General features: G+C 45.9%; 1 protein-coding gene across 2 annotated transcripts in view; it reads right to left on the bottom strand.

Moving 5' to 3' along the window:
• Window positions 1-266: 266 nt before the first annotated feature.
• The window catches only part of LOC126203044 (glucose dehydrogenase [FAD, quinone]-like), a 42750-nt gene continuing 16092 nt past the window's right edge, over window positions 267-26924 (bottom strand). Inside the window, exons 3-7 of one of the 2 annotated variants that reach the window (XM_049937284.1) lie at window positions 26142-26543; window positions 20832-21107; window positions 7126-7257; window positions 5517-5753; window positions 267-1350 (exon numbers count right to left, since the gene is read on the bottom strand). In XM_049937284.1, coding sequence (XP_049793241.1) covers window positions 1036-1350; window positions 5517-5753; window positions 7126-7257; window positions 20832-21107; window positions 26142-26543 — 1362 coding nt within the window. In that variant the 3' untranslated portion in view covers window positions 267-1035. The remainder of the gene's footprint in view (window positions 1351-5516; window positions 5754-7125; window positions 7258-20831; window positions 21108-26141; window positions 26544-26924) is intronic. The other variant, XM_049937285.1, reaches the window with a different exon arrangement.

Raw genomic sequence — 26924 nt, 5'->3', positions numbered from 1 at the left:
TTTTCTGTAACTAAACAATTACTTTTGATGCAAGTACAGCTTACATGCAGAAACATAATATTTTTTTGTTACTTCGTACTTAGTAGTACATTTTTCATCATTATCAAAGGCAAGAGTTTCCTGTTATTAAGTTGTTTGTGAATGACATAAATATGTTTTGTATAAATGCGACGAAATTTTGAAGTGATGTATGATATATATTTTTGTTTTGCGGTTTTTTGTTTTACCTTTTTGTTGAGGAAATTGTGTTTTCTAATGCTACATGATAAATCTGTATCGTTTTCTTTATTTTTAGTCAAACATTCGTCTGTTTCACGTTACAAACCAACAATTTCCAAATAAAATTTGAGTTAAACATTGACAATTTCAGTTTTGCTGAAAATAATGTTCATTCTTAAGTAACAGTGTGGAGGATAACAATGTAGAACAGTTTTCGCTAGGTCACTGGCCTTTCATATACCCTCACTCAGTTTGTAGACGGTTCAGCGCTTCTGCTTTTTAGGGGAATCTAGTAAGACACTGTCGCATACGTAAGGAAAGCGATCGTAATGAGGTAACGACCGATAGGTATGCAGCACACCTGACGTACAGGCGTTGCGTGTAAGATCTTAACTGACCAAAGCGACAAGGAGAGCTACAGTAGTCAACGTTCGCTTGTCGTAGTCTTTGGCATCGTACACTAGTCTTATAACTAGATAGAACACCCCAGGCCGTCATTGAGAGAGTTTGTTACACTCATGGCCCAGTGTTCCATTTTGTATGTAAAACATGCGATTGTAGCAATTCAGGATCTTGTTTATTGCACAGCCTTGAACACAATATCATGGTAAATTGTTTTAATATCGCAACGAGTTTCGCAGAGACATTATTGGAATTCATAATAGCTTGTTGTGTAACAACTTTTTACAGATTTGTGATTTCTTGTAACGGAAGAGACATCCAGCGGTAGTAAGGCGAATGCGTCATCGTACGAGTGCAATACACGAGATGTGTGCGCGCTTCGAGAAACAAACGGTGTACAGGGACGGGCGTTGCTCAGGCGGCGACGGCCCCCCAGTCCTGCTTGATCATGTCGGCCCCCTTCTCGCCGATCATCACGACGGGGGCGTTGATGTTGGCAGTGACGATGGTGGGCATGACGGAGGCGTCGACGACGCGCAGCCCGCGCACGCCGTGCACGCGGAGGCGCGCGTCCACGACGGCGGCGGGGTCGGTGTGGGGGCCCATCTTGCAGGTGCCCACCGGGTGGTAGATGGTGGTGGCCAGCGTGCGCACCACGCACGCCCAGTGCTCGTCCGTCTCCCAGGCGAGGTGCTCGCACCCCGGCACTGGCTCGCGGCTCATCTGCACCTGCACAGTGCCAGCACAACACGCACTCACACAGCGGACATTTAATTAGTCATTTGTTTTTTGCAGGTATACTGTGATGACTGACGCCTTAGTATGTACCCACTTCAGTATGAAAATTGTTTTTTCTCTGCATCTGTCTGCCCACAAACACGTCACACGATTTACTACGTGATGTCTTCTGCACGGTCGTAACTGCAGCACTAAGTGGACTACACCTGCCAGTAAAGACTAACTGTTTTGGGTGCAAGTGTCCACAGTTCGACACTTGACCTGTTGCCCAGGAGAAAATAAGTGTTAATGGCTTGCTCTACCCACATATACTTGGAGATACTAACCAACCTAAAAACATTCTACAGCTATAATTATTAGCCTGCAAGTAAAGTAAATACTGATGTAATGCTACGATACTGCAGTGCCTATGTCGTTAAGAAAAACGAGGCAATGTTTCCTTCAGAAATGCACAGATATCCAAAGGAACAGCCACTGCGGCGACAACAGCCGTTCCGAAATACGTGACATGCCTTCACTGTTGCGAGTACTAGTATCCGTCAGCTGTATAAGCGAATGATGAGAGTGAAAACTTTTGCCGGACTGGGATCTGAACCCGTATTTCCGGCTTTACGAGAGCGGTCGCCTTAACCGCTTTGACTTTCAGTACATTAATCGTGGCCCAGACCTGAGCTTCAATATATCGTCGTTCCTGCGTGACAACACGTACGCTAAGTAATTCCCGCACAAAGGAGGACAGTTTAATTGAAATTCGCTACCTGGTATCAGCAGATTAACGTGATACTGATGCATATCTGAAGGAATATTGCATTGTTCTTCTTAAAAGGAAAGCGCCTGCAATATCGTTTTTACCCCCTGATACCAGGCAGCGAGCGACTTTCAATTAAAATATCCTCCCTTATACACAATTTACGTAATGTGTATACGATAACAGGTTGTAACACAAGGACGACATATGGAAGTTCGGGTCTGGCCACGAATCGTGCACGAATAGCCAAAGTTTTTAAGGTGATCTCTCTGTAAAGCGGAAATTCTGGGTCCGGGTCCTGGTCTCACACAAATTTTCGTTGCCGTCATTCCCTTATACAGCTGATGATTGTTCGTATCCGTAACAACGAGTATATCTCATGTGACGTAATGTTGTTCAGTACACCAATAAAATCATCTGCACATATACCCCTAACACCCTGTATGTCTGCAACTCTCGTACACACTGACAGAGCCGCGCAGAGTGGCCGTGCGGTCTGAGGCGCCATGTCACGGATTGCGCGGGCCCTCCCGCCGGAGGTTCCAGTCCTCCCTCGGGCATCGGTGTGTGTGTGTGTGTGTGTGTGTGTGTGTGTGTGTCTTGTTCTTAGCATAAGTTAATTTTAGTAGTGTATAAGTCTAGGGACCGATGACCCCAGCAGTTTGGTCCCTTAGGAATTCGCACACATTTGAACGTTTTGAACACACTGACATCCCCCACGCCACAGTACTGCAGCAATCCGCTACAGGAGCCAAAACAACATGGTGCAGCTCTTTCATAAAGTGGAGTTTTGTACGGTAATTTCTTTTCTACATTGAATGGTAACAATGCTGCAACAATCCATACAGTGTAGGTGGAAGTGTATGTCGACAACGTACCATCATATCACACAGCAGATGAGTGTCGCAGATCTTTCCAGAGTGGTCAAGTAAATCTGAATGATGGAGAATGAAATGGCAGAACACCCATCCGTGAACGAGGAACTGCAAGAGGAGCGCAAGCTCTGGTGAGCGAAGACCGGTGTACCACAATCGAGGCGATAGTGGAAAAAGTGAAAATCAGTCACAGATCAGTTGTAAACACCTTACACACCATTTTGAATTTGATGAAGGTCGTCAAACCTATGTAGCAGTGGAAACGTGGCAACTCTGTCATGCTAAGGACAAGTGCTGGGAGTATCGCTGTAATTCGAGGCAAAGGAGCGAAGCAAGCAGTGGACTTAGGAGTATTCACCAGTACCTGAACGGGCAATGACCCAACAGTCTTCCGAGAGAGTGAAAGATTGCTTTTTTGGGACTGGCGTGGTGGCAACAAATTATGCTCGTGAGGGCTAAGTGTGTCACCATGAGGGGTCAATATGTAGAGGACTACACCGTCACCAAGTTTAATGGAGGCAGCTTGATATTTTTGAGATGATACTTAAAGCTTCGTGACTACCTATTATATGCTTGATGTCGTGGGGAATTACACTTGTAAGGGAACTGCAAACGTGTTCACACAACTTTAAAAAATAGTTTTAGCGTTGGCCATAAGTAATCACTTTCGATCTATTTCTCATTTTCGTTCGAATAGTCATCATACAAGCTGACACTCCATGCCGAAGTGTCACGTGGAAATTATGAGATCAAGGGATTGATGACTTCAGATGTTAAGTCCCATAGTGCTCAGAGCCATTTGAACCATTTTTGAACCTTCTTGCTTCCCATAGTTGAAGGGCAAGTCGGGAATTGCGACTGCAACATTCAGCATGATCGAGCACTTTTTCATAATGCAGGCCTGTGGCGCTATGGTTACACGACAGTAACATCCCTGTAATGGACTGGCCTGCACACAGTCCTGACCTGAGTCCTATGGAACACCTTTGGGATGTTTTGGAACGCCGACTTCGTGGCAGGCCCCACCGACCGACATCGGTACCTCTCCTCCGTGCAGCACTCCGTGAAGAATGGGCTGCCATCTGCGAGAGTGGAAGCTGTCATCAAGGCTAAGGGTGGGCCAACACCATATTGAATTCCAGCATTACCGATGGAGGGCGCCACGAACTTGTAAGTCATTTGCAGCCAGGTGTCTGGATACTTTTAAACACATGTCTGGGTTCTCCTCCCAAAGCCTTTGATCAATTTCAACCAAATTTACCACATAAACACGAGACCTCACGACTATCAGCACTGTGGGGTTGATAATCTCCTGGCTCCATAAGGAGTGGAGATATGGGCAGGAACGTGCTTTCTCAGTCTGTGGTGTACAGGCTGCCCTGCACAAAAGGTGTATTGTGTGGAAACGGTATCGTCCTGTCAAATCAAAACTGCTTTGCAGTGACACCTATATGTCAGTGACAAGAAACGGTTTTCTGGGCTCTGGCATGTAGGCTGCCTTGTATGTGAGGTACTTTGTGTGGTAGTAGTATGAGCCAGCTTCATCGACCTTTGCCCTGCACATTGGCAGCAAATAAATAATTTTCAAGCCCCTGTGTGACAGGCATGTTGAGAGAGTAATATGAATGGGTATGGCTGGGGACTGGTTGGAATGGATAGAGGAGGGTATGCACAGAGTGAGGGGAGATGAAATGAATGGAGAGAGAGAGAGAGAGAGAGGGAGGGAGGAGGAGGAGGGAGGATGCAGGATGAAGGTGTAGAAGGGTAGTGGCAGGTGGAAAAGGAAGAGAGGGAGACAAATGGAAAGAGAGAGTGGGAGGAGAAAATGGTCATAGTGAGGGAGGAGGAAGCTATGGTCAGAAAGAGGTGGAGGAAGTGGACAAAGAGAGCGAGAGGAGGAGATGAAGACAAATGGTTCAAATGACTCTAAGCACTATGGGACTTAACATCTGAGGTCATCAGTCCCCTAGACTTACAACTACTTAAACCTAACTAACCGAAGGACATCACACACATCCATGCCCAAGGCAGGATTCGAACCTGCGACTGTAGCAGCAGCGCGGTTCCAGACTGAAGCGCCCAGAACCGCTCGACCACAGCGGCCGGCAGAGATGAAGACAGAGGGAGGGAGGAGGCAAGGAGGGATGGACGTGGGGAGGAAGAGGTGGTGGTGTGTATGTTGAATGCATGTAGTGGGTGGAGCCACAGGGAAAGGCATATGTATGTATGTGTGTGTGGGTGTGTGTCTGTGTGTGACAAGAAATGGATGACTGTGTGAAATAAATACCGTAACTGTAAGACATTGAGGCACTTCCAGAAATTAAGACTGGCAGTGGGACGGTGAACTCTTGGAACATTTTCAAATTATCGTGATACACATTCTAGATGAACACTTTTTGCACGTTACATGTAGTCAGATGGTGAAACCATCAGTGTATAGTTCCGAATGGGATTATCTTTCATCGTGGATGTCTTCTTAGTAGAAAACGTAGCACGTAATTTGTAGGTAGTGATTTAGCACAGGAGGCACTGACCTCGAAGTCCTTGGCGAGGGCCTTGGTCTTGGCCATGCGGGCGCTGAACTTGGCTCCCTCGACGAGCACGGCGACGTCGTGCGGGTGTGTGAGGTACCGGGGGTCGATGACGGGCGGCACCAGCGGGTCCGCCGAGCGCAGCCTGATGGAGCCCCGGCTGCGCGGCCGCTGCAGCACCGCCAGCTGCACGTAGATCTCGGACCGAGACACCGGCCGCCCGAACACCGCCTCGTGCACCTGCAACACGCCGCCACACCGTCTCGTGTGTCCCTGCATCCTGCTACTGCTCGCACACTTGCCTATAGCCATACACTGGCTGAAGAGGAATAATAGCCGCAAGTTCAGAATGTCCTCTAGCAGCAACGCTAAGGTGACATATAAAAAAGGACTAACCTACAACTTCTTCCGAAACATTGAACCATTTTCTGATGGGTCATGTAAATTTCTTATGGCGAACCAGAAGTAAAGAGAGAAACTAATTTGCCTTTGGAGAAGGCGGCTCTGCATAGTACATTTCTGGGAATGCCCATTGTGTGCTGATAGGGCTAGTGACGGGCAGCAACAACTGACTCAGCGTCGAATACCAGATGTTAAGGAGATCCTTGACACAGTGTCCTAAAAAGGCGTGGTAAGCACAACGATATTTGAACCAACATGCTCCCCTGTACAACGAGAGAAGAAGCACCGTCGAAGCAGTGGTCTGCCCATCCGACGAATCTGACAGATCTGGGTAACGCGGTCTTTATCCGGCGACCGTCGACACTGAATATAGCAACACACACCACTATCAGGGAATTGTCTGCTGCGAAGAGGAAGCACAGGAGCAAATTGTGCAGAGGAAGACTACTGTCTAAACTGAATTGGACGAAGGAATCACTTTCGATCACAAAGTCATTTGCAGTGCTCGTAGAACTGTGCTCCTTTCCGGCTTGAGCTGCATCATAGGCAGCTTATGTCCACCTAAGTAGCCCGTTGTGGGTGGCGAATTCCATTGGGTTTCCATCGATTACTGATTTCGAGAGTCAGTACTAAGCGATAAGGCTGGGCAAAATTTGCAACATACAGGCCGTTTATACCAATACCTACAGATTCCTGGACAGAGTGTTGGACAATAGGGTCGGGAATGTGTCTTATAACAGTGGTGCAGTGCGTGGTCCGCCGTCTATAAGAAAATGTCAGTTGCTGATACAGTTCCTCGATATGAGATTATGTTGCATATGGTCTTCTCAATGATCTGTCTGACCAAATCTAAAACAGTGACAGACATTATCTCTAAATTACGTAACACGGTCTGTAGAACTGAAGCTTCACGGGTTCCAAAAGCATAGTAACAACAAACTTTTCGCCAAAGTTTCGATAGCAGAAAAAGTAATTTTAGACCAGGCACCCACATTTGAGCTGCAGTGCGCGTAGCTGACTGCGACAGTCTTCGATTATTTGCTGGTAACCCATTAGTACATTCACTTCAGCATTAAAGGAATATCAGGGAATTTTTACCTCCAGTACGTATTAAATGGCGGGCACACACTAGAAGACAACTCGGTTTGAAGCCCGCTACAGATCGTGAGCCTGTCAGAAAGCTAGTTTCTTCGAGTCACCTCTGGCTCACCTCTGGACGGAAGCGCGTTACCCTGGAGACGCGCTCCACTGTCTCGAAGTCCTTGTGTGGGAACCGGATGTGCTGGTACTGCACGTCGGGGTAGTCATCCTGCGGATCTTCGTACTTTGTCTTGATGAAACCCTGTGGAGGAAGAAACACATCAATTAAGTGCCAAAAACGTTGATGTTTACTCGTATCTTGATACAATCAATGCGAAAACCAACATGTCTTTTTCTACTGGAGTGCACGATTTTCACGTTTTTCTAGTTGTTTCGCTACTTCATTTACAACTCTTGACAGCTCACGATTAATCAGTGATTCAGATGTTGAAACACTAAAATCTAAAGAAGTTAATGTTAACACAAAATTAATATGGAGCGGAGTCGCTTCTGAGATCCAAAACCCGTCGTCGGTGTTTCAGTGCATAAAAATCCTAGATAACGGTTAGTGCTATTTTACGTCATTCCTTTGGTCGAGTTGGTTGAGAGATGCTGGAGAAGGACGCATATAGCTGGATCTTATCTGTTATTTTGATAGAAACCAGACTGACTGTCCATCGAATTTCGAACCGTATTGTTTCCCTGCCGACCTCGTCAAACCAGTATTGGTCGATTCCGAAGATTTGAATGAGGCGTCATAACGAAGATACAGTCTTCTGCTGGAAACAATATTCACGCCACTGAATGAACATGGTCAGTTACAACGGTTTTATAGACCACACTTGTGACTACAGAATCCTCTGAAATCCGCGGAAGCCATTAGAAATCTTACAACATACTTACAGTTGGAAGAAAGTTGTCTGGGCTGTATATTTCCCTTTACGTTGTCCACACATAAACAAGTATAGGTTACAGTGTAAAAGCAAACGCTGTGCACTAGGTTATGTTTATCCATTTATCGGCAGTCCAAGGTATATACACCATGCGCAACGGAAATCTTTTTTATTTGCGTCAGGTTGACAAGAAGGTTGACAGTATCAACTCTAAAACAGTTGTTTACGCAGTTGCTCTTACGTATCTTTGTTGGCACTCTGGTCTTGGAACACACATGCCAATGAGTAATTTCTTTCCTGATCGCATTTCACTGACCTTGTCGCCGATGAGATCCGTACCTTCCTGTCGCGGTTTAATTCCCGGCCGCCCTGTGTGTTTCTCCTGTGGCTTTTGTGTTCGCTAGGACCTGCATCTGCGGAAAGTAGCTGTTCTCCATCTTGGAGGTGCGAGATCTCTGGAGTGGATTACTGATTCGAAAGTATTATTGATTTACGTGTGTCGGAGACTTAGTGGTCCACCGTGACCACGAAGCCAGTAAATTGTATTTGTTTCCGTGTAAACTTGAGTGTGGAAATTATGTATGACCTTTTTCTGCTGAGTTATTCCTGTTTTGTTGTTGTGAAGATGGGAGGAAGTTGCTTGTAACCTCTTAAAGGCGATGTTCAATTATGTGTGAATTCAATTATGTGTAGCAGCAGCGCGGTTCTCGACTGAAGCGCCTAGAACCTCTCGGCCACAACGGCCGGCCTTGCCGTATCTAACCGCGCGAGTAGGGGGACAACCTTCGTGCCAGCGCACGTTGAATTGATGCCAAATTTATTCAAGATGGCGGCGATGACGTCATCCAAGATGGCGGCATGTAGACTTGGCAACATCGCATGACGTCATCCAAGATGTCGGCTTTTAGCGGAAAAATAGTCCAATTGTGCTATGTCCACTAACCTAACCTCAAGAAAAAATGGCGGGAATTTTGAATTTTGGCGCGAAAATAGCCCAATTGTGTTACGTACACTAACCTAAGCCACCAGGAGAAAAAATGGCGGGAAGTTTGAATTCCAACAGGATAATGCATGCAAAGACCGTACTTGTCTTTTTATTATTATTAATTATCATTCATTAACATTTATTATTATTTATTATTATTCATTATCATTTATTATTATTTATTATTATTGACCTGCATCCTCTAGAAAATTCCCTCCAAATTCAAATTCCAACACGATAATGGCTGCAAAACCTTACTTTTGTTTATTATTATTCAATATTATTTATTAACATTCATTATCATTCATTGTCATTTATTATAATTCATTATCATTTATTATCATTCATTATCATTTATTATTATAGGCCTACCTCCACTAGAAAATAGCGCCAAATTCAAATTCCAACACGATATTCTCTCGAAAACTGTACTTCTATTTATTATTATCATTTATTATTTATTCAAGATGTCCGATTTTCTCGGTGAGAAAGCCATTTTCCTTACGTCCACAACAAAAATCTATCACAAGTTCAAATCCCAACACCGTAATTGATCACATGTACGAGCTTTCTCCGTCACTTATCTTTTTTCACTGCTAGCCTATCATAATCGCGTCAAATAATAAACTGCACTTATAGTAACGTAATTCACGCCCTTTGATTTTGCAGGGGGGAAGGGACTGAAGACTTTATTTCAAGCAGTACGATCATCACTTGTTCTCCAACACACACACATGTTTGATATCGCAGTGCAGTGACCACGACGTCCGCGCTCCAACTGAATTAGTTCAAATCCTCGCCACCCCCTGGCCAGTGCGCGGAGTCACTGCCTACGCCTGTCACGTGAGGCAGCCGGCCACTAGTGCGGGGGGCGAGCCCAGCGATCGCTCGCACGTCGTGAACATGTTTTCGCTAGACACGCTGGAACTTGCCGAGTTTGACATCACAGAGGCCCCTTGTCCGCTTACCACGTGTATTCGTCGCCTCCACACATTTCCCACCAAAATTGTCTGCCTCGGAGCTGAGTCACACAACGGTCGACTGTTCGCTGCCACACTTTTGGCGCCACATTCAAACCTGTCCATGCCGAGCACTCACAGTCCACCACGTGTCCCTGTGCGAGCGAGACGCAGTGCTACACTTTTGGCGACAAAGTTTGCTCGACAGTGGAATCCACCATGACTATATAACAGCACGTTTGCACTGCCTAATATGTTCGCTAATTGACTCGCTCTCGCGTGCACGTAATAACTGTACAATAGCTGCGGCGCCACCCCGCTGACGTCACACACCCTCCATACACGCGACGGACATAGCCTTCTGTAAATACCTGGAAAATGACTCTTTATTCCAGACATGACGGTCATGCAGGTGTGTCCCAACTGACTTCTCCATGCTCACACAGCGAAACTCCAGAGCGCAGCTGACGTACGCGTGGCCGGCTGAGCCCGCTCCAGCGGCAGCTCCCTGGCCGGCTGATGTCAAGCGACCAGCGGTGCCCGCACACCCCCACGGCCAGCGAGCCAGGTGGGCGGCGAGTGGCGCCTCAGGGTCCGACTATATAAACATCTTTCCGCGACCGAGAGCACTTAACGCCGGACACGAGGGAACCTGTCAAGACCGCGTGCCGGATAAAGGATACGTTTGGCGCCAGAGTTTGACCGACAGTGGAATCCACCATGACCGTATAACAGCGCGTTTGTTCGTCGCGAGAACGCTCGCTAATTCACTCTCACCACCCCGCTATATTAAATAATTGAATTTAAAATTTCATATACGTATGCAAATGTGTTCAACTCCCTAATTTCAACTACTTTTCGAGGACCAGACCACCACCTCCTCGTCCTAGGAACCAGCGCCAAATTTGAAATCTGCCAATGAACAAAACTCACTTACGTTTCCGCCACCAACCTAAGAAAATTGTTTCAAACCAAGCCACCAGCACTCAACCTCTTCCTACACGTTTCTGGTAAACGGACTCACCCTGCACTAGGTCCACGGATGGAGGACCCAATTTACTTTATTTAGGAATGGAGTATATGTATCACACCGACATGTCCCACATCATACAGACCTGCAAAACACTCCTACATAACTCATTTATAATGTACTAGACACACGCTTGCTAATTGTAAACAGTTAAAAATAACTGATAGCACAGCCTACAGACATGCGAACCGCTCATAAATAATGCAAAACATTCACCTCCAAATAGCCAAACAACTGCTAATTTTCGGAACTAATTTCAGTGCATAGCCTGATGGAAGGAGGAACGAGTTTATATTAATTATCTGCGACATATCTTTTTGAAACTTTTACTTCTCATAGGTTTCGATATGTAACGCTCACATAAGGCAGTTTCCGAACTCCAGTAGTGCACTACACTTGGCAACAGAACCACGCCGGCCGAAGTGGCCGTGCGGTTAAAGGCGCTGCAGTCTGGAACCGCAAGACCGCTACGGTCGCAGGTTCGAATCCTGCCTCGGGCATGGATGTTTGTGATGTCCTTAGGTTAGTTATGTTTAACTAGTTCTAAGTTCTAGGGGACTAATGACCTCAGCAGTTGAGTCCCATAGTGCTCAGAGCCATTTGAACCATTTGAACAGAACCACACCCATCAAGATATTCATTCCAATCCTGACCTGTGACTCCTCTACAGATAAATTTCTCCAGTTATTTGTCTACTCACCCACATTCTGACCAGCTTGCCGTTATTGCGCAAAAACAGCTCTGACTGCGCTGTGCGGCTCGGGGAAGTAAGGAAGGGCTGCACTCTATTTATTTGGACCCCTTTTATTTAGTCGTGGAGTATATTTGTCACAAAACACCCGCACTGGTCCGACTGTGGTCATCTGACACAGGCCACAAACACGTAAACAACTCCTAATTTCACCACACAATAGCAAACAGCTCTTAAATAATGCAGTACACAATATCAGCAGACGAGCTCTGTACTCTTAAACTCTCCAACTAAAGCACCACACAGTGCTCAGACATGCTCGCAAAATAGTTCAACAGACGCGCCCAAACACCACCAGCTGCCAAACCGACCAAAAGTCTCTGCTCGGCCTCCCCCAAACATGACCTCAACACAGTCGCATTCGCACCTATCACCGGAGAATTTGATATCGCCTATGCGCCTTAGATTCCGCTCCAAGGCAGTCCGCGCGCGCGTGCGGTCGGCGGGGAAGGAGATTCCAGAGTCTCCAGCCAAGTTCAGCTTCCGAGCGCTCGTGACAGCCGACACATGTGAAAGCTGCATTGTTCTTCTCATGTATACCGCCGGCGTCTCAGGTCTGGACCTGCCTTCACATCTGTTCTCAGAATAGCTCATAGCTCGTTGACACACTCGATTAATGCGGCCGGGAAAGATTTACTACTCGCATGCAACCGAGATGGTGACGGAAAACCAATCACTCTGATCTGCGCTGCAGGCGCGTGTAATCATTGAGAACACTCTATTTATTTATTTCGAACAACTTATTTAACCATACAGTGTATCTATCACGCTATCACAAAACACGAATCCCAGATGTGCCCTGGGCCATGTTGCACAGCCCACAGACACGCACCCAATCATAATTTCAGTGAACACTATAGCAAACTGCTAATAAATAATACATCACACAGATGTGTAGATACGCTCAGTACTCGTTAACTATCCTAATAACGCATAGCAGGGCCTGCAGATCCGCTCGCAAAATAACTCAGCAGACGTGCGCAGGTACCCCCACTTTGCACCCTGCCCACAGGATCGTGAAGTCACCCATCCGTCTGATTTCAGACCTCGCACAGCCCCTGCTCGGCTTCCGCAAGCGTGAGTTGGCGCGGTCAACGCGCTCGTCAGCGGTCAAAGCACACACATACGTCCGTCCAGGACCGCGATCCCAAGCCGCGACCACCGAACGCGGGTGAAAGTCAACTTTATATCAACGTAGCATAATTCGAAAGTGCAGCCTCCATACGCTAGACACATCATAGCAGCACATGTCTTTACCTCCTATGACACTGTAGCACACTGCACATTGCTCCTCACACGACATTACACGGCCCTTCAACTAAACATAACTACACATCCCTGCTCTTGCCTCGTCGTGTGACCAGCCATCTAAAAACCTTCTCAACATTATTCTTACTTTACAGCATTTTTTTTATAAATAAGATATAATTTACACCTCCCACCACACCTAACCTCCCACCCATCCCACCATCAACATACGCAAACGTCCTCAACCCTATCTTGACACTCATATATCACCCCACAAACCATGCCCATCAATTAATTTACCATTCTCATCCCCTCTTTTCGAATTACAAACGAAGCCTCTATCTAAACAACAATCAACTCATCTTTCTCTCACATTCAACAGTAAAATTAATTTTACACACACCCAGAAATACCAAACGCAATTAAAGAGTCAAACTTTTATATAGAGCATCACGCACATACGACAATATTCGAAGCCTGGTCCATTTTTACCGCTTCCACCTTCAATTAAATATTATTACCATTGCCGCAACATTCTGCCAGCGTTCGATTTGTACCTATTTTTCCGCTCTTAACTGTTGTCACTAGCGGTCGAATCTCACTATCTATAGATTGCATAAATTTCCACATAAAAAAAAATCTCGCCCCTCCGTTTAGAGACTCCTATATCCGAACACATAGCATCATTCAACTATCACTTGCTCTTATCTAATAACTCCTCCATCAAGTCTGGGGGCAAGGTCATCCCTTTCTTTCTTTCAGCAGCAGACAGCTACTTTTTTTACAGTGGTAGCTAAACTGCGCCATCAACTTAACATCACCATTCGCGAAACATATCTTCAAATACGTAAACACTCTTACTCAATTACACAGCGGTCCCGCTGAGGACATGACCTTCAATATTACAGTTCTTAATCCAATAACCACCGAAACAAGTACTAAATGCTCAAACTAATCCCATAGCGCCTTACAAAGCGAGCGTCCGAGCGCCGCCGGCGGCATGTCAAAGCCACATAGCTGTCCATCTAAACAGCCGTCCACTCAGCCCCAGGACCAGCATATGCTGAAGTGGGCTCTCCCTATACCTGCTCTCCAGCTATTGTCTAACGACGTACAGTGCACAAATGGATTCCTGAATAGCGCGGATCTCTATCTCCCCCTTGCATCTCCAACAGGACATGTAAATAGTGTCTCCCCCAGCCAGCGTACCCGACATCATTCACCCTTCGCTCACAATTTCCACTCGCATATATAAAACCATATTCACCGCTGCCAAAACTCACTCAATAATAAAAAAGCATTCTCCCTTTCTGAGCATAGATGAGTATGGATTTATCTTCACCCACCTTATCTCTGCAGTTTAAGTTGGAGAAAGACATATCTATTACCTTCTGCAACCTGTCTATAAACAGAACGATCTCAGTTACTACAACAGGACCTTGTTTTGACCATTCGCCGGAAATGCGTGCAATGTTCTACGCCTCAAACTAGGTACAAGTACAACAGATCCTCAACACCCTATCGTCTTTATCCTCTACCATCAAACAATGAAAAAGTCGCGAAGGCACCAATGCGATCCACCTCCAGCAGCGCGGACAAACGGAATTCACAATACTCCCCCCCCCCCCCCCCCCCCCTCGAATAACTCAGAGTCCAACCATCCAAGAATTCCTAACAGCTCACCAAATCCGACACCTCAAACTTCAGATGCCTATATGAACGAGATCATATTAAATATACACACATGCTGCGGAGACCCCTTTAAAGTTTGATCACCCATACTCTAAGCGAATGAGAAGCTGCCTCTGGCCCTTGTTCAGACAGTGTTTTCTAACACGCTTTTGCACACTGCAGAGCATTTCGTCTTTCTGCTGCGACTTCTAAGTCACTGTCTGATTCTAAACAGCGGACTGATTCACGACCTCTCACAGGAAACTATACCTTGCACCTTTAAATCATATTCTTACAGTCGATAGCATAACATTGAATGATTTTTAAATAAAGGACAGCCACAACACAAGGAAGATAGAAGAGCCTGCTGGCGTTGTAGCGACTTCCCTCGAAAGTGATTGACCACCTCTATATTGAAACTCATATGTCGCAGTGACCGAATAGTTTATAACTCTGCATTCAACTTCTAGTGATTGGTCATTATTTCACACAAGTACAGGATCACCGTTTTCGGTGCTAGCAACCCTGGAAGTTGCGATCCATCAACCAAAATTTCTCCCCTGACTCAAGCAAGCATTGTCAGTCAATCATTACATTATGTCGTACCCAATGCATAGATGTGATGGATAGGACACCACCGATCTACTCTAATATTATCCATCACAGCTGATATGGCGAAAAATTTTACGGTAAGTCCAACACTGGTCAATCACGTGACAGCTTGTTTTCTTAATTTCAGTATCATAGGTAAACCATACAACCTTTACTTTGCAAGTATCATTGCGACCATTCATAGATGACTGCTCAGCACGTCCATTCACACTTAATTCTCGAACACATAAAGACGATCAAATTATACCAACGCTACACATATTTCTAAGACCTCGCGCATAGTACTCGATCAATCTCTCTGCGTATGGCGGTCACAGAACTATCTAGTCCTCTTACGTTAAAAGACCATCCTCACCTCGGCATTGACCTACCTACCCCGCAACATCGCTACCCAATTATTCCTCAACCGAGCAGACGAATACAGCTACACTCCACCTCTCTTTACTGAATAGAGCTTTCCTAGTCCTAACCCATCCAGGTGCAACACATTTCTCGAAATGTAACCAAGTCTTGGAGCTTAGCACACCATATCGATCTATAGTAACAGATGTCAAAGTGCCTTAATTTAATAGCATGCAGTTAAGAAGAACAAGAACGGAACGATATTTATACACAACGTAGTTCGATAGATTTTTAAGCAAAGCATCCAATCTATCTTGTGTAAAGTATTGTTCTAAAGTCCATGACCGGCGCATCGAAGGTTCCGGTAGAAGAGAGAGAGAGAGAGAGAGAGAGAGAGAGAGAACATAAACACACACTCCTAAGACTAGAACGTTCAGCACTTAGAAACGGGCCATAACCTTAGATCGCTTACTTCTCCGTCCTGCCAGACGGACATCCTTCTCCCCGATCACCCTACGCTGAGCTATCTCTATCCCAATCGTAAAACGTTTCCTTTCTACGATACGAGCCCAATATAGCCCTGTGGAGACGTCTAGTGCCCAATGATCACACCAGATCACGACTCAGAAATAATACTATTACTCCATCAGGTCTATATAAAAAATGATAGTTATTAGCAGCCGGTACAACAGATACGTATAACAGCAGCGTCCAACATGTGAAAATTACAACTCATCTCGTCACCGACCCTGTGAACACCCGTCTGTTGGGTAAGTGTGTACACAATGATTACAGCCCCTCACAAATACCCACAGCTGACTTAGTTATGACGCTGAAGTCTCGATTTTACACCAAGCATGCGACAGGGTGGGTATCGCGTAAATCAAAGTGCGTTTAGAGGATTGTGTCAACTTTCATCACACATGAGATGGAAGTCCTCTGATGACCGACGGGTTCACCGTTAACGATCGCAAGTAGACAGCGCTTTAAACCACATACCGAACACGTACACGCATACGACTAGAACGCTGGCTATATCACGTGACTAAAACATTTAAATAGAATACTCGGGAAAAAAATCTATCTTCAGCAACTTGTCCTTCTCTAGAATAAATGAGTCAACGTTTGAATCCTACCTAGTTGCAGCTCTGTCTCAATCGATCATTCCGTACACCCTCTGTTATCATTTAACACAGATGTGAGTAAGTTTAGACGTGAATGATTCTCTGTCCTCCTGAAAAGCATCAAATACAGTATTCAACTCGCGTGTATCACTGCTACCTCAGTAGGCATACACTATAATACGAACTCAACGAGAAAAAATTGACTGTCTTCCTTACTCGGCTCGCTTCGAGGTCATGGTTTTTCTGCATTCCTCTTGTTGCCGCATACTTGACTTCATGTACAAATTCCTCCCTGCGAACCAGAAGATAAGCAAGTACGTTCTCATTTTCACCGCATTTCGGTGTATATTAGGATAGTTTATATGTATGCGCTAATCAGTTTTCGTATTTCTTTCGATTCTATGTCAGATCCATCCATGCGACCGCGACATAAGTTATCGTTCAGTATTCTAAAATAGTCTCTAAATGTAACCGAGGCGTATCCAGTCACCTCCACATTCGGAGAGCGCTTGCTCTGTTTTCTGTATCTCTATGAACATGCACGCCACGCAGAAGGCTCCCAGGACCGGCGGTAGAGTAGGGTTAACGTTCGAATGTGGATCCACTGCGAGTTATATGGAGAGCGGAATTCAGATGCGGATCCACAATACGCCGCGCACGGGGTGGTGTTTGAAGGTGGAGCCGCCTCGCGCGAGGTAGGAAGCTGTATTCGAACGCAGCTCCACAGTATACAATACCCGAGTTAGCATTAGAGTGTGGATCTGCTGCGTACTATATATCCGGAGCTGTGTCCGAGAGGCGGATCCACCATACGCAGCATCCGTGATAGGGTTCGCGGGTGGACCAAGCATGCGTTACGTCCGGAGAAGTACTCTATGCTCGAAGTTTGGTCCAGCAGCCGATGTGAGCGTTATATATCGAAACCTATGAGAAGAAAAAGTTTCAAAAAGATAAGTCGCAAATAAATAAAGTACACTCGCTCGCACAGGGACACATGGTGGATGGTGAGCAGTCGGCATCGACAGGTTTGAACGTGGCGCCAAAAGTGTGGCAGCGAACAGTCGACCGTTGTGTGACTCAGCTCCGAGGCAGACAATTTTGGTGGGAAACGTGTGGAGGCGACGAATACACGTGGTAAGCGGACAAGGGGCCTCGTGATGTCAAACTCGGCAAGTTCCAGTGTGTCCAGCGAAAACATGTTCACGACGTGGGAGCGATCGCTGGGCTCGCCCCCCGCACTAGTGGCCGGCCGCCTCACGTGACAGGCGTAGGCAGTGTCTCCGCACGCTGGCCAGGGGGTGGCGAGGATTTGAACTAATTCAGTTGGAGCCCGGACGTCGTGGTGACTGCACTGCGATATCAAAGATGTGTGTGTTGGAGAACAAGTGATGACCGTACTGCTTGAAATAAAGTCTTCAGTCCCTTCCCCCCTGCAAAATCAAAGGGCGTGAATTTGATAGGCTAGCAGTGAAAAAAGATAAGTGACGGACAAAGCTCATACATGTGATCAATTGTGGTGTTGGGATTTGAACTTGTGATAGATTTTTGTTATGGATGTATGGAAAATGGCTTTCTCACCGAGAAAATCGGACATCTTGAATAAATAATAAATGATAATAATAAATAGAAGTACAGTTTTCGAGAGAATATCGTGTTGGAATTTGAATTTGGCGCAATTTTCTAGTGGAGGTAGGCCTATAATAATGAATGATAATGAATGATAATAAATAATAATAAATAATAATGAATGATAATAAATAATAATAAATAATAATGAATGATAATCAATAATAATAAAAAGACAAGTACGGTCTTTGCATGCATTATCCTGTTGGAATTCAAACTTCCCGCCATTTTTTCTTCTGGAGGCTTAGGTTAGTGGGCGTAACACAATTGGGCTATTTTCGCGCCAAAATTCAAAATTCCCGCCATTTTTCCTTGAGGTTAGGTTAGTGGACATAGCACAATTGGACTATTTTCCCGCCAAAAGCCGCCATCTTGGATGACGTCATGCGATGTTGCCAAGTCTACATGCCGCCATCTTGGATGACGTCATCGCCGCCATCTTGAATAAATTTGGCAACAATGTAACGTGCGCTGGCACGAAGGTTGTCCCCCTACTCGCACGGCCACTCCACGCGGTGTTGGCGGTAATGGATGAACTCTTAGCGGTGAACGTATTTCCAGCCCAGTAAGAGGATCTTGGAATCCTCATGAGAGGAGTTAAACAGCTAAGGGCTGTAGTTATTAACTTTGGAGCATTCTAGCACCGTCATGCGTATGAATGCGGGATGGGGTCATTTATTTTAAATGGGCTTAAAAATGTGGGAGTGCAGAGAATTAATCCGTGTTCGTTAATAAACGCTTTCGAGTAAATCAGTGGAGCAATATGTCTCATAGGATTTCGCACAATGACACAACATCTACGAGAAGGAACGTTTCAGTAGCTGACAGCTTATTACAAATAACAGTGATTGTTAATGGCTTCTAAGATTCTTCCACTGCAGTGGGTAGCAAATGAAGTATTACTAGGAGTCTGTTGGCTGTAACGGTATTGCATAACCTAATTTTGTGTATAAGCCGCTAGTAAGCGTGCCACTAGTATTGGTGCATCACCTAAAATGGAACAGAGCTCTTGGCCTCATAGGAGATCAACACGACAACGTAATGATCTTCGAAGTCATATAACTGAGAACGCTTTCCCTCTATTTATCTCCCAACTCATCCCATCTTTGTTCCCATTCCTCACACATCTCTTCCCCTTCATTGCATTTCATCGCATCCCTTTGCATTCCCTCAAATTTTCCCTTTGCTTTCCCCCTCCCTTTCCCCATCCCCACACTCTCCTCCATTCCCCACTCCTCCCCTGTCCAGGCTCTTGCCCTGTCCTCCCTAATCCTGTTCCCTTCTGTCATTACTCCCACCCATCCCCCACCCCATTCCTTTCCCGCCACATTTTCTTTTGCCTTCTCCTTTACTCGTTTTCCTTTCTCCTTTTCCTTCCCTTCTGTTTTCATTTTTGCGTAAATTTCTTTCTTTTTTTGTTTTCCTTTTTATTGCTTTTTCCTTTTCGTTTCCTTTTTTCCTTTGCTGTTCTTTTCCTTTTTCTTTCCTTTATCCTTTCGTTTTTCTTTCCCTTGTTCCTTCCATTCCCACCCTGTGTCCTCTTCTAACAAGCAAAATATAACACTATTTGTACAACACATTATTTGCATGGATCAGATGAAACCAATGGAAAATTTTATCCAGGATGATATCGGCATGTTACAGTTCCACTTCGTGCTCACAACTACGAAAGAAAATAGTAATTTTTGAGAACACTTATCCTGGAGGAATAGTTGACTGGCTAAAAATACTTTAAAAATGGATTAAAACAGTCTTGACCGTAATAAAATATTTGATTACAGTGGTTGACAGTTAGCATTGTGGAGTCAATAACAGCTGCTGCGGTCACCACCACCTCCTAAACTCATAGTATAAATGGTCTGAAGACGGTCACGTTCTGACCGAAATCGGTGGCCATTGTAAATAAATATTTCGTTGCCGTCAAGACTGTTTTTAATCAATTTGAGAGTAGTAAAGAGAATGTTCGCTGTCCTATGTCAGCGATCCACGGAACTATTTACTCGGTGGATTGTGCTGGAGACGACATTGGTAGCAGTAAGTCTCTCGAAGCTTCGTTTAATATATGTAATGAAATATCGCGAGAGTATAGGTTATTTACCATGTAAACCAGAGAGGTGGAGCATCTGAAACCCAGTGCCAATAAATAACCTACACTTTTCGAAGAGCACAGAGCGGCAGCGAAGCTTAACATCCGTATCTCGGAATCGGATCACAGGGGAGAGTTTAACGTTTCCCATGGTACTGGGCGCACAGCAAGGAAGTTAGACACAATTAGCTGCCACCTCTCGTTCCGTTGCCAGTCGAATAATGGTGTCGAGAATGTCTTTCTAGATCGTACTTCGAACCAGTCACGTCTAGGTCTGACAACAAGTCACTAGAATGGCTTAACGAATCCAATTACGGAGGCGTGTTCCGACGGTAAGGTGAGATAGCATAAAGCTGTGATGTTGGTCATAACGATGCTGAGAAAACTGAGTAACAACAGAAAATATAAACGAGGGAGATACAGCGGCACGGCACGGTCGCAGTGCAGTCCAGCCTTCTGTGTGGGAAGAAACTGGCGATACCTGCTGTGCTGCTGTTGTCGTTAGTTACCTGTACTTGAAGGAGGTCCAAGCTGGCAAGTGGTCCAGTGCGGTGCGCGAAGTATTCGTAGACGTCGTCCATCCGCTGGGAGGCAGTGCGCTCCTGCGGGTGGGACCTGTTGAAGAGGTAGGTGGGCGCCACGAGCTGCATGTGGTCCTGCAGGTTCTCCCCCACTGGCAGGTCCCGCACCACGGGGATCCCCAGGGACTCCAGGTGCCGGCGCGGCCCTATCCCGGAAACCATCAGCAGCTGGGCCGACCCCACCGTGCCGGCGCTCAGCACCACCTGCGTGTTCGTAGCGAGCGCGCTTCAGTCAACTACACCTTAAATACTACTGCAGCTACTACAGCGGCTGTCACGAAAATGGGCACGTCAAAGTTATCTCACAGCTTTGCAGTTAGTGATAATTTCAGATGTTGGTAAAAATTCCGCAAAAATATTAGACATCTCTATCTTTAGTCTATAATGTGTTGGAGTACATTCCAAAAGAAAATTCCTGTTACGAAAAAATTGACGTTACAAGAAATGTTGTAAAAAATATTTTTTTTACTTCAACTTCTTGAAAAAACAGAACCAAAAAAATGGCTCTGAGCACTATGGGACTTAACATCTATGGTCATCAGTCCCCTAGAACTTAGAACTACTTAAACCTAACTAACCTAAGGACATCACACAACACCCAGCCATCACGAGGCAGAGAAAATCCATGACCCCGCCGGGAATCGAACCCGGGAACCCGGGCGTGGGAAGCGAGAACGCTACCGCACGACCACGAGATGCGGGCAAAAAACAGAACCACTGACATATTTGGACTGAAGAAGCAAATGAACATCCCGAAAGTTTATGAATTCATGCGATACGTATTTTATCGTGAAAACATACAAGTATTCCGAGGTAAAAACGAAAATGAAAAGAAAACTGTTCCGCCAGTGTAACGAAAAATGTCGTCGCTAATGAATTTGCGTTCTGTTGGATCTTTTAGAAACTTCCAGCGAGAAAGGTGTTTAGAAAACAACAAAATTAATTTCGGTAACACCTGACACATGATTATTGTATCGTGTCACCTATGAAGGCATTTCATGTGCGAGAAACTCCGTGCGCACAAGGCGATAAAACCTGCATGTTGCCGCCGGGATTTTAATTCGGACGGCTTGCCTTAATACGCCGGAGAACATTCCCTACCTCGCCAACTTTTTTTCAGCTCTTACCGACCTTTCGGCAGTGCACCCACCACCGAAATTGTCGATATAAAAAAGTACTGTAGGTACTTTCGGGCTAATAGTTGCGTTGAAATCGAGCAAAATACATTTGTGCGTATGGTTTTCTGATACGCAAGTTTTATCGAAGTATAACCTACAAGACTGTTGTGCTCAGCAAGCAGTAAAGTGCACTGAACACAAAACTTCGTTCTTGCTGCTGCGATGTGTCTGCATTCCATTAAAATTATTCGTCTATCATTGCACTTCCTGAATCAAAGACGAAGTGAGCAGAGATGACCGATAACGGAGCTCCCTGATTCCCAGTATTTAATATCTTCATCGAGATCGCTCTCTATTTTTATAGCCGTCGGATACTCTCGTCTGTCGTAGTATCTAAGTACGGTTCTGCTTACTAACTTTTTCTCAAAATCGTCCGATTTGTTTGATTTCATTTTTCATTTATACCCCTTTCTTGGAGAATGGAAACACATGTTCACATATGTAGATTATGCCTATGTTACTGCGCTGTTAATATGGTATACAGTCGATTTGTCATTTTATGAACTTGCGCAAAACTTGCATTTCCTCTAGTTTCTTCACTGTTGACCAGATAAGTAATAAAAAAAACTTCAGTGCATTCTATACCACAATTTAGAATTTCTTTTTGGCTGTTACGGACACCTTTGGAGCAAGACTACATATAGGGTCTGCATTTCGGTCACCAAACACACGTCAGTGCACTATTCCACGAAAGACTGAAACAACGTGTGAGCAGACGGTATCGCGCGTAAACACTGAACATTCAGCTGGCACCTTTAGGAATGTGTATGTGGCAATAAAGCTACGAGGCGGGCGGATCGCAGCGCTCAGCACCTGCTGCCTGCAGCCAGCGGGTCCGATCTTGGGGCGGCCACTCTAGTAATAATTACGTGTCACATTAATACTGCCATTTTGTTCGAAATTGACATTTTACTGGAAATGTACGATCCAGTAGTTGAGATGATAAGTTATCAGACCTTTTTTTGTTAATCACGTCCTGCAACAAGTGTACGTTGCTGGAAGGACACGTTGCGGTCAAGAACAGCTGCTCCTTGGTTATGTGAGGCCTGTTTCATCAAGGCAGCCATAAATTCTTCCTCATAAATAGTTCGGCAGGCAGTCATAAAATCATAGTCTTCCAACACTCCTATCTAAATACCTGCTTAATCACGCTACCCTCTGGAACCGTGGACAGTCACAGCACCAGATTCATTCCTCGTACAGCTGCGTAAGTGTTAGCAGTTACCAGGGCCTCAGTCACTGTGTTGTGCAGTGAAAGCCCAGCACACTGTTTACAAGGCTGTGCACCCCGTGTCGTGTCAGACAGAACCTATAGTAGTAAGCAGTGCAAGAGAAGCTGGGAACTGATTAGGGTGGTTTGTTTTACACGCCGAAATGAAATCTAATCAAAAATAAAAGCGGAAGAGACGCGTCGACAGACTAAGTAAGCTGGTCGAACGGTGTGCAATACATTTCAACATCAGCAGAATAATACACTACTCCTGACCAATATCATTTGGGTGTTCCAAAAGGTACTGAACAGGGAAGACTGGTCATATGGAAAGGGTTACACACATAAGAGTTTGTGTCGTGTCGTCAGGAAAGGTGATAATATGAAAAAAAAATTGAAAACATATTGCTCAAATGTTTTGTGAAATAATTTCTGTAAAAGTAAAGCATAAAATAGAGAAAGCTTTGCACACCTCATTTGCTGCACACTATTTCGACCGTCATTCGGAGGCACATCAAATGTTTTCGTAATCTATTTTACATATTTTTTTAGACAAATCATTTCACCAAACATCTGGACTGAATTTTTCATTTTTTTATTATTTTCAAGGTTTTTTTTGGGAAAGCATGAACTTCCTGACATCTTTCTTACTTTCGTAGCGTCTTCTGTTCCCGAAATATCCTGAACTTAGCATTTGATCCGAAGGACCATTTTGACCGTTAAAAATCACATCAACGTAGCTTTTTATGCAGAAAATAAATAACCCTTGAAGAGGTGAAGTTCTTAGTACTTCATTTACGTAGCTGATTGTGAAATCATATACAGTCGATGTTGCTGAGTCCTATTGACTCTCACCTTTATCTACAATGATAATGTAGGTTGGAGCAATGAATTAAATTTTGTATGAACGGCAACTCTCGTGCTTACTAGCGAGACACTCCATCCGTTGTCCCACACTGACCCTCAGAGTACCACAGCTGCACAGACAACCCTAGTACGTGCCCCTCCCCAATGCAGAGTCCTTTTCACGCATAGCCCATAACTGCTCCCCTTGTAAATTCGGATCACTACTGCCAAGGCTCTCTGTTATTGGATTAGCACGTTAGCAACGAATGAAATGGGGTTAATCCCGCTCGTACCTCAGATGTGGGTGATACAGGGTGACAATTATTAAACTATATGAAAGGAAACGTAAATTAGTTACAAACTACGGCGTGCACACAGTTTATTCAACATGCAAACGTCACTACAGATATTCGGAGTTGGGTTATGGCATGTTCGATATGGCTGCCACCATTGGCGATGATGTTGCGCAGCCTAGTAGCGAAATTCTGCACGACCCGCTGAAGTGTCGGAAAATCTATGCTGTCGACGATCTGCTGAATAGCTGTTTTCAGCTCAGCAATTACTTCGGAGTTATTGCTGTAACGTTATCTTCAATATAGCCCCACAGATCCGGAGAATATGGGGCCCAATCGGCGCCCATGCCAGTGGCCTCCGGGTTCCTCAGAGCCAGAATGCGGTCCCCAAAGTGCTCCTGCAGGACATCAAACACTCTCCTGCTTCGACAGGGTCGAGCTCCGTGTTACACGAATCACGTGTTGTCGAAATTAGCGTCACTTTGGATAATGGGGATTAAATCATCTTCCAGAACCTTCACGTACCTTTCCGTAGTCACGGTGCCATAGAGGAAAATCGCACAGTTTATTCCGTGACTGGGCCGGCCGGAGTGGCCTAGCGGTTCTAGGCGCTTCATTCTGGAATCGCGCGACCGCTACGGTCGCAGGTTCGAATCCTGCCTCGGGCATGGATGTGTGTGATGTGCTTAGGTTAGTTAGCTTTAAGTAGTTCTAAGTTTTAGGGGACTGATGACCATAGATGTTAAGTCCCGTAGTGCTCAGAGCCATTAGAACCTTTTCGTGACTGGACACTGCACACCACACAGTCAGCCGTCGAGGGTGCAGACACTTCCCGATCGCGAAATGCGGACTGTCAGTCCCCCAAACGCAATTTTGTTTATTGACGAAATTACCAAATGAAAGTGGGATTTGTCGCTAAACCAAAGCCCACTAATTCTCATCTTGCTGCGCGGCCGACCGTGCAGTTTCGACGTCCTAACGCAAACCGTTCAAAAACAGTAATTGCTACTCTGCATGTTAATCATACACAGCTGTCTCCAGAATGAGATTTTCACTCTGCAGCGGAGTGTGCGCTGATATGAAACTTCCTGGCAGATTAAAACTGTGTGCCAGACCGAGACTCGAACTCGGGACCTTTGCCTTTCGAGTCTCGGTCGGGCACACAGTTTTAATCTGCCAGGAAGTTTCATACACAGCTGTGCTTTCTGAGACACATTGAATCTCACCTTCACCTACGATAACGGTGTAGACTGAAGCAATGGAGAGAACAGCAATGGCCTGAGGCACGAATTGGAACTTGTGTCAGGGATGGAGACATACTAGGGTAGCCTGTGCAGCTGCAGCATCCAGAGTGCTAGAGTGGTACAACGGATAGCGCATCTGCCTAGTGACCAGGGGTCCTGGCCTCGGATGCTGGCAGTGGAACAAATTTTAATTCACTACTTCAGCCTACATCACTGTCGCAGATACTCGTCAAATTTTTCACTTTTTCCGCAAATAAGTAATGAAGTTTTTCTTAACTACCGTCGAAAACAACTAAATGTGTATTGCAAAATTAGACGTCACGCTGGTCGCCCTGAGACCCCATTTATCCGATTCTCATTCTCTACGAAAATTCGGACATAATCCCTCTCTCCGCTCAAATGTTTGACCAAAAAGGACGCGTGGGGAGAGAGGAAAGGTGCAGTAAAGTGGAGTGTGTGCGCGGTACCTCCTTGGCGGCACGGACGGTGTGGTTTCGGCCGGCCAGCAGGAAGCGCACGCCGGTGGCGGCGAGCGTGGCGGGGTCGACGACGACGGCGGAGGCGGCTGCGCGCCGCACCACGTGCAGGTTGCCCCTGGAGGCGGCCGGGCAGAGGTAGGCGCGCGCGGAGCTCTGGCGCACGCCGCCCGCCACGGCCACGTGCTGCAGCGTGAAGCCCGCCTGCCGGCCGCCGCTCGCGTCGCCCACGCGCAGCCCCAGCTGCCGCGCCGCGCGCAGCACGGCCCCGCTCAGCGGGCTGCGCCACGCGCTCTGCGTCAGCCGCAGCGGGCCCGACGCGCCGTGCTCCGAGGCCGAGTAGTCGCCCCACGGGTGCGGCTCCTGCGCAGCGGGCTCGCTCTCCGTCACCGTCTTACAACAATAACGGAAACTACACTACTGGCCATTGAAGTTGCTACACCGAGAAGAAATGCAGATGATAAACGGGTATTCATCGGACAAATGTATTATACTAGAACTGACATGTGATTGCATTTTCACGCAATTTGGGTGCATAGATCCTGAGAAATCAGTACCCTGAACAACCACCGCTGTCCGTAATAACGGCCTCGATACGCCTGGGCATTGAGTCAAACAGAGCTTGGACGGCGTGTACAGGTACAGCTGCCCGTGCAGCTTCAACACCATACCACAGTTCATCAAGAGCAGTGACTGGCGTATTGTGACGAGCCAGTTGCTCGGCCACCATTGACCAGACGTTTCCAATTGGTGAGAGATCTGGAGAATGTGCTG

Source organism: Schistocerca nitens, chromosome 9 (genome assembly GCF_023898315.1).
Source record: "Schistocerca nitens isolate TAMUIC-IGC-003100 chromosome 9, iqSchNite1.1, whole genome shotgun sequence".
Classification (NCBI taxonomy): domain Eukaryota; kingdom Metazoa; phylum Arthropoda; class Insecta; order Orthoptera; family Acrididae; genus Schistocerca; species Schistocerca nitens.
The sequence above is the reverse complement of the archived record's forward strand: the minus strand, read 5'-3'. Positions and strand labels throughout refer to the sequence as shown.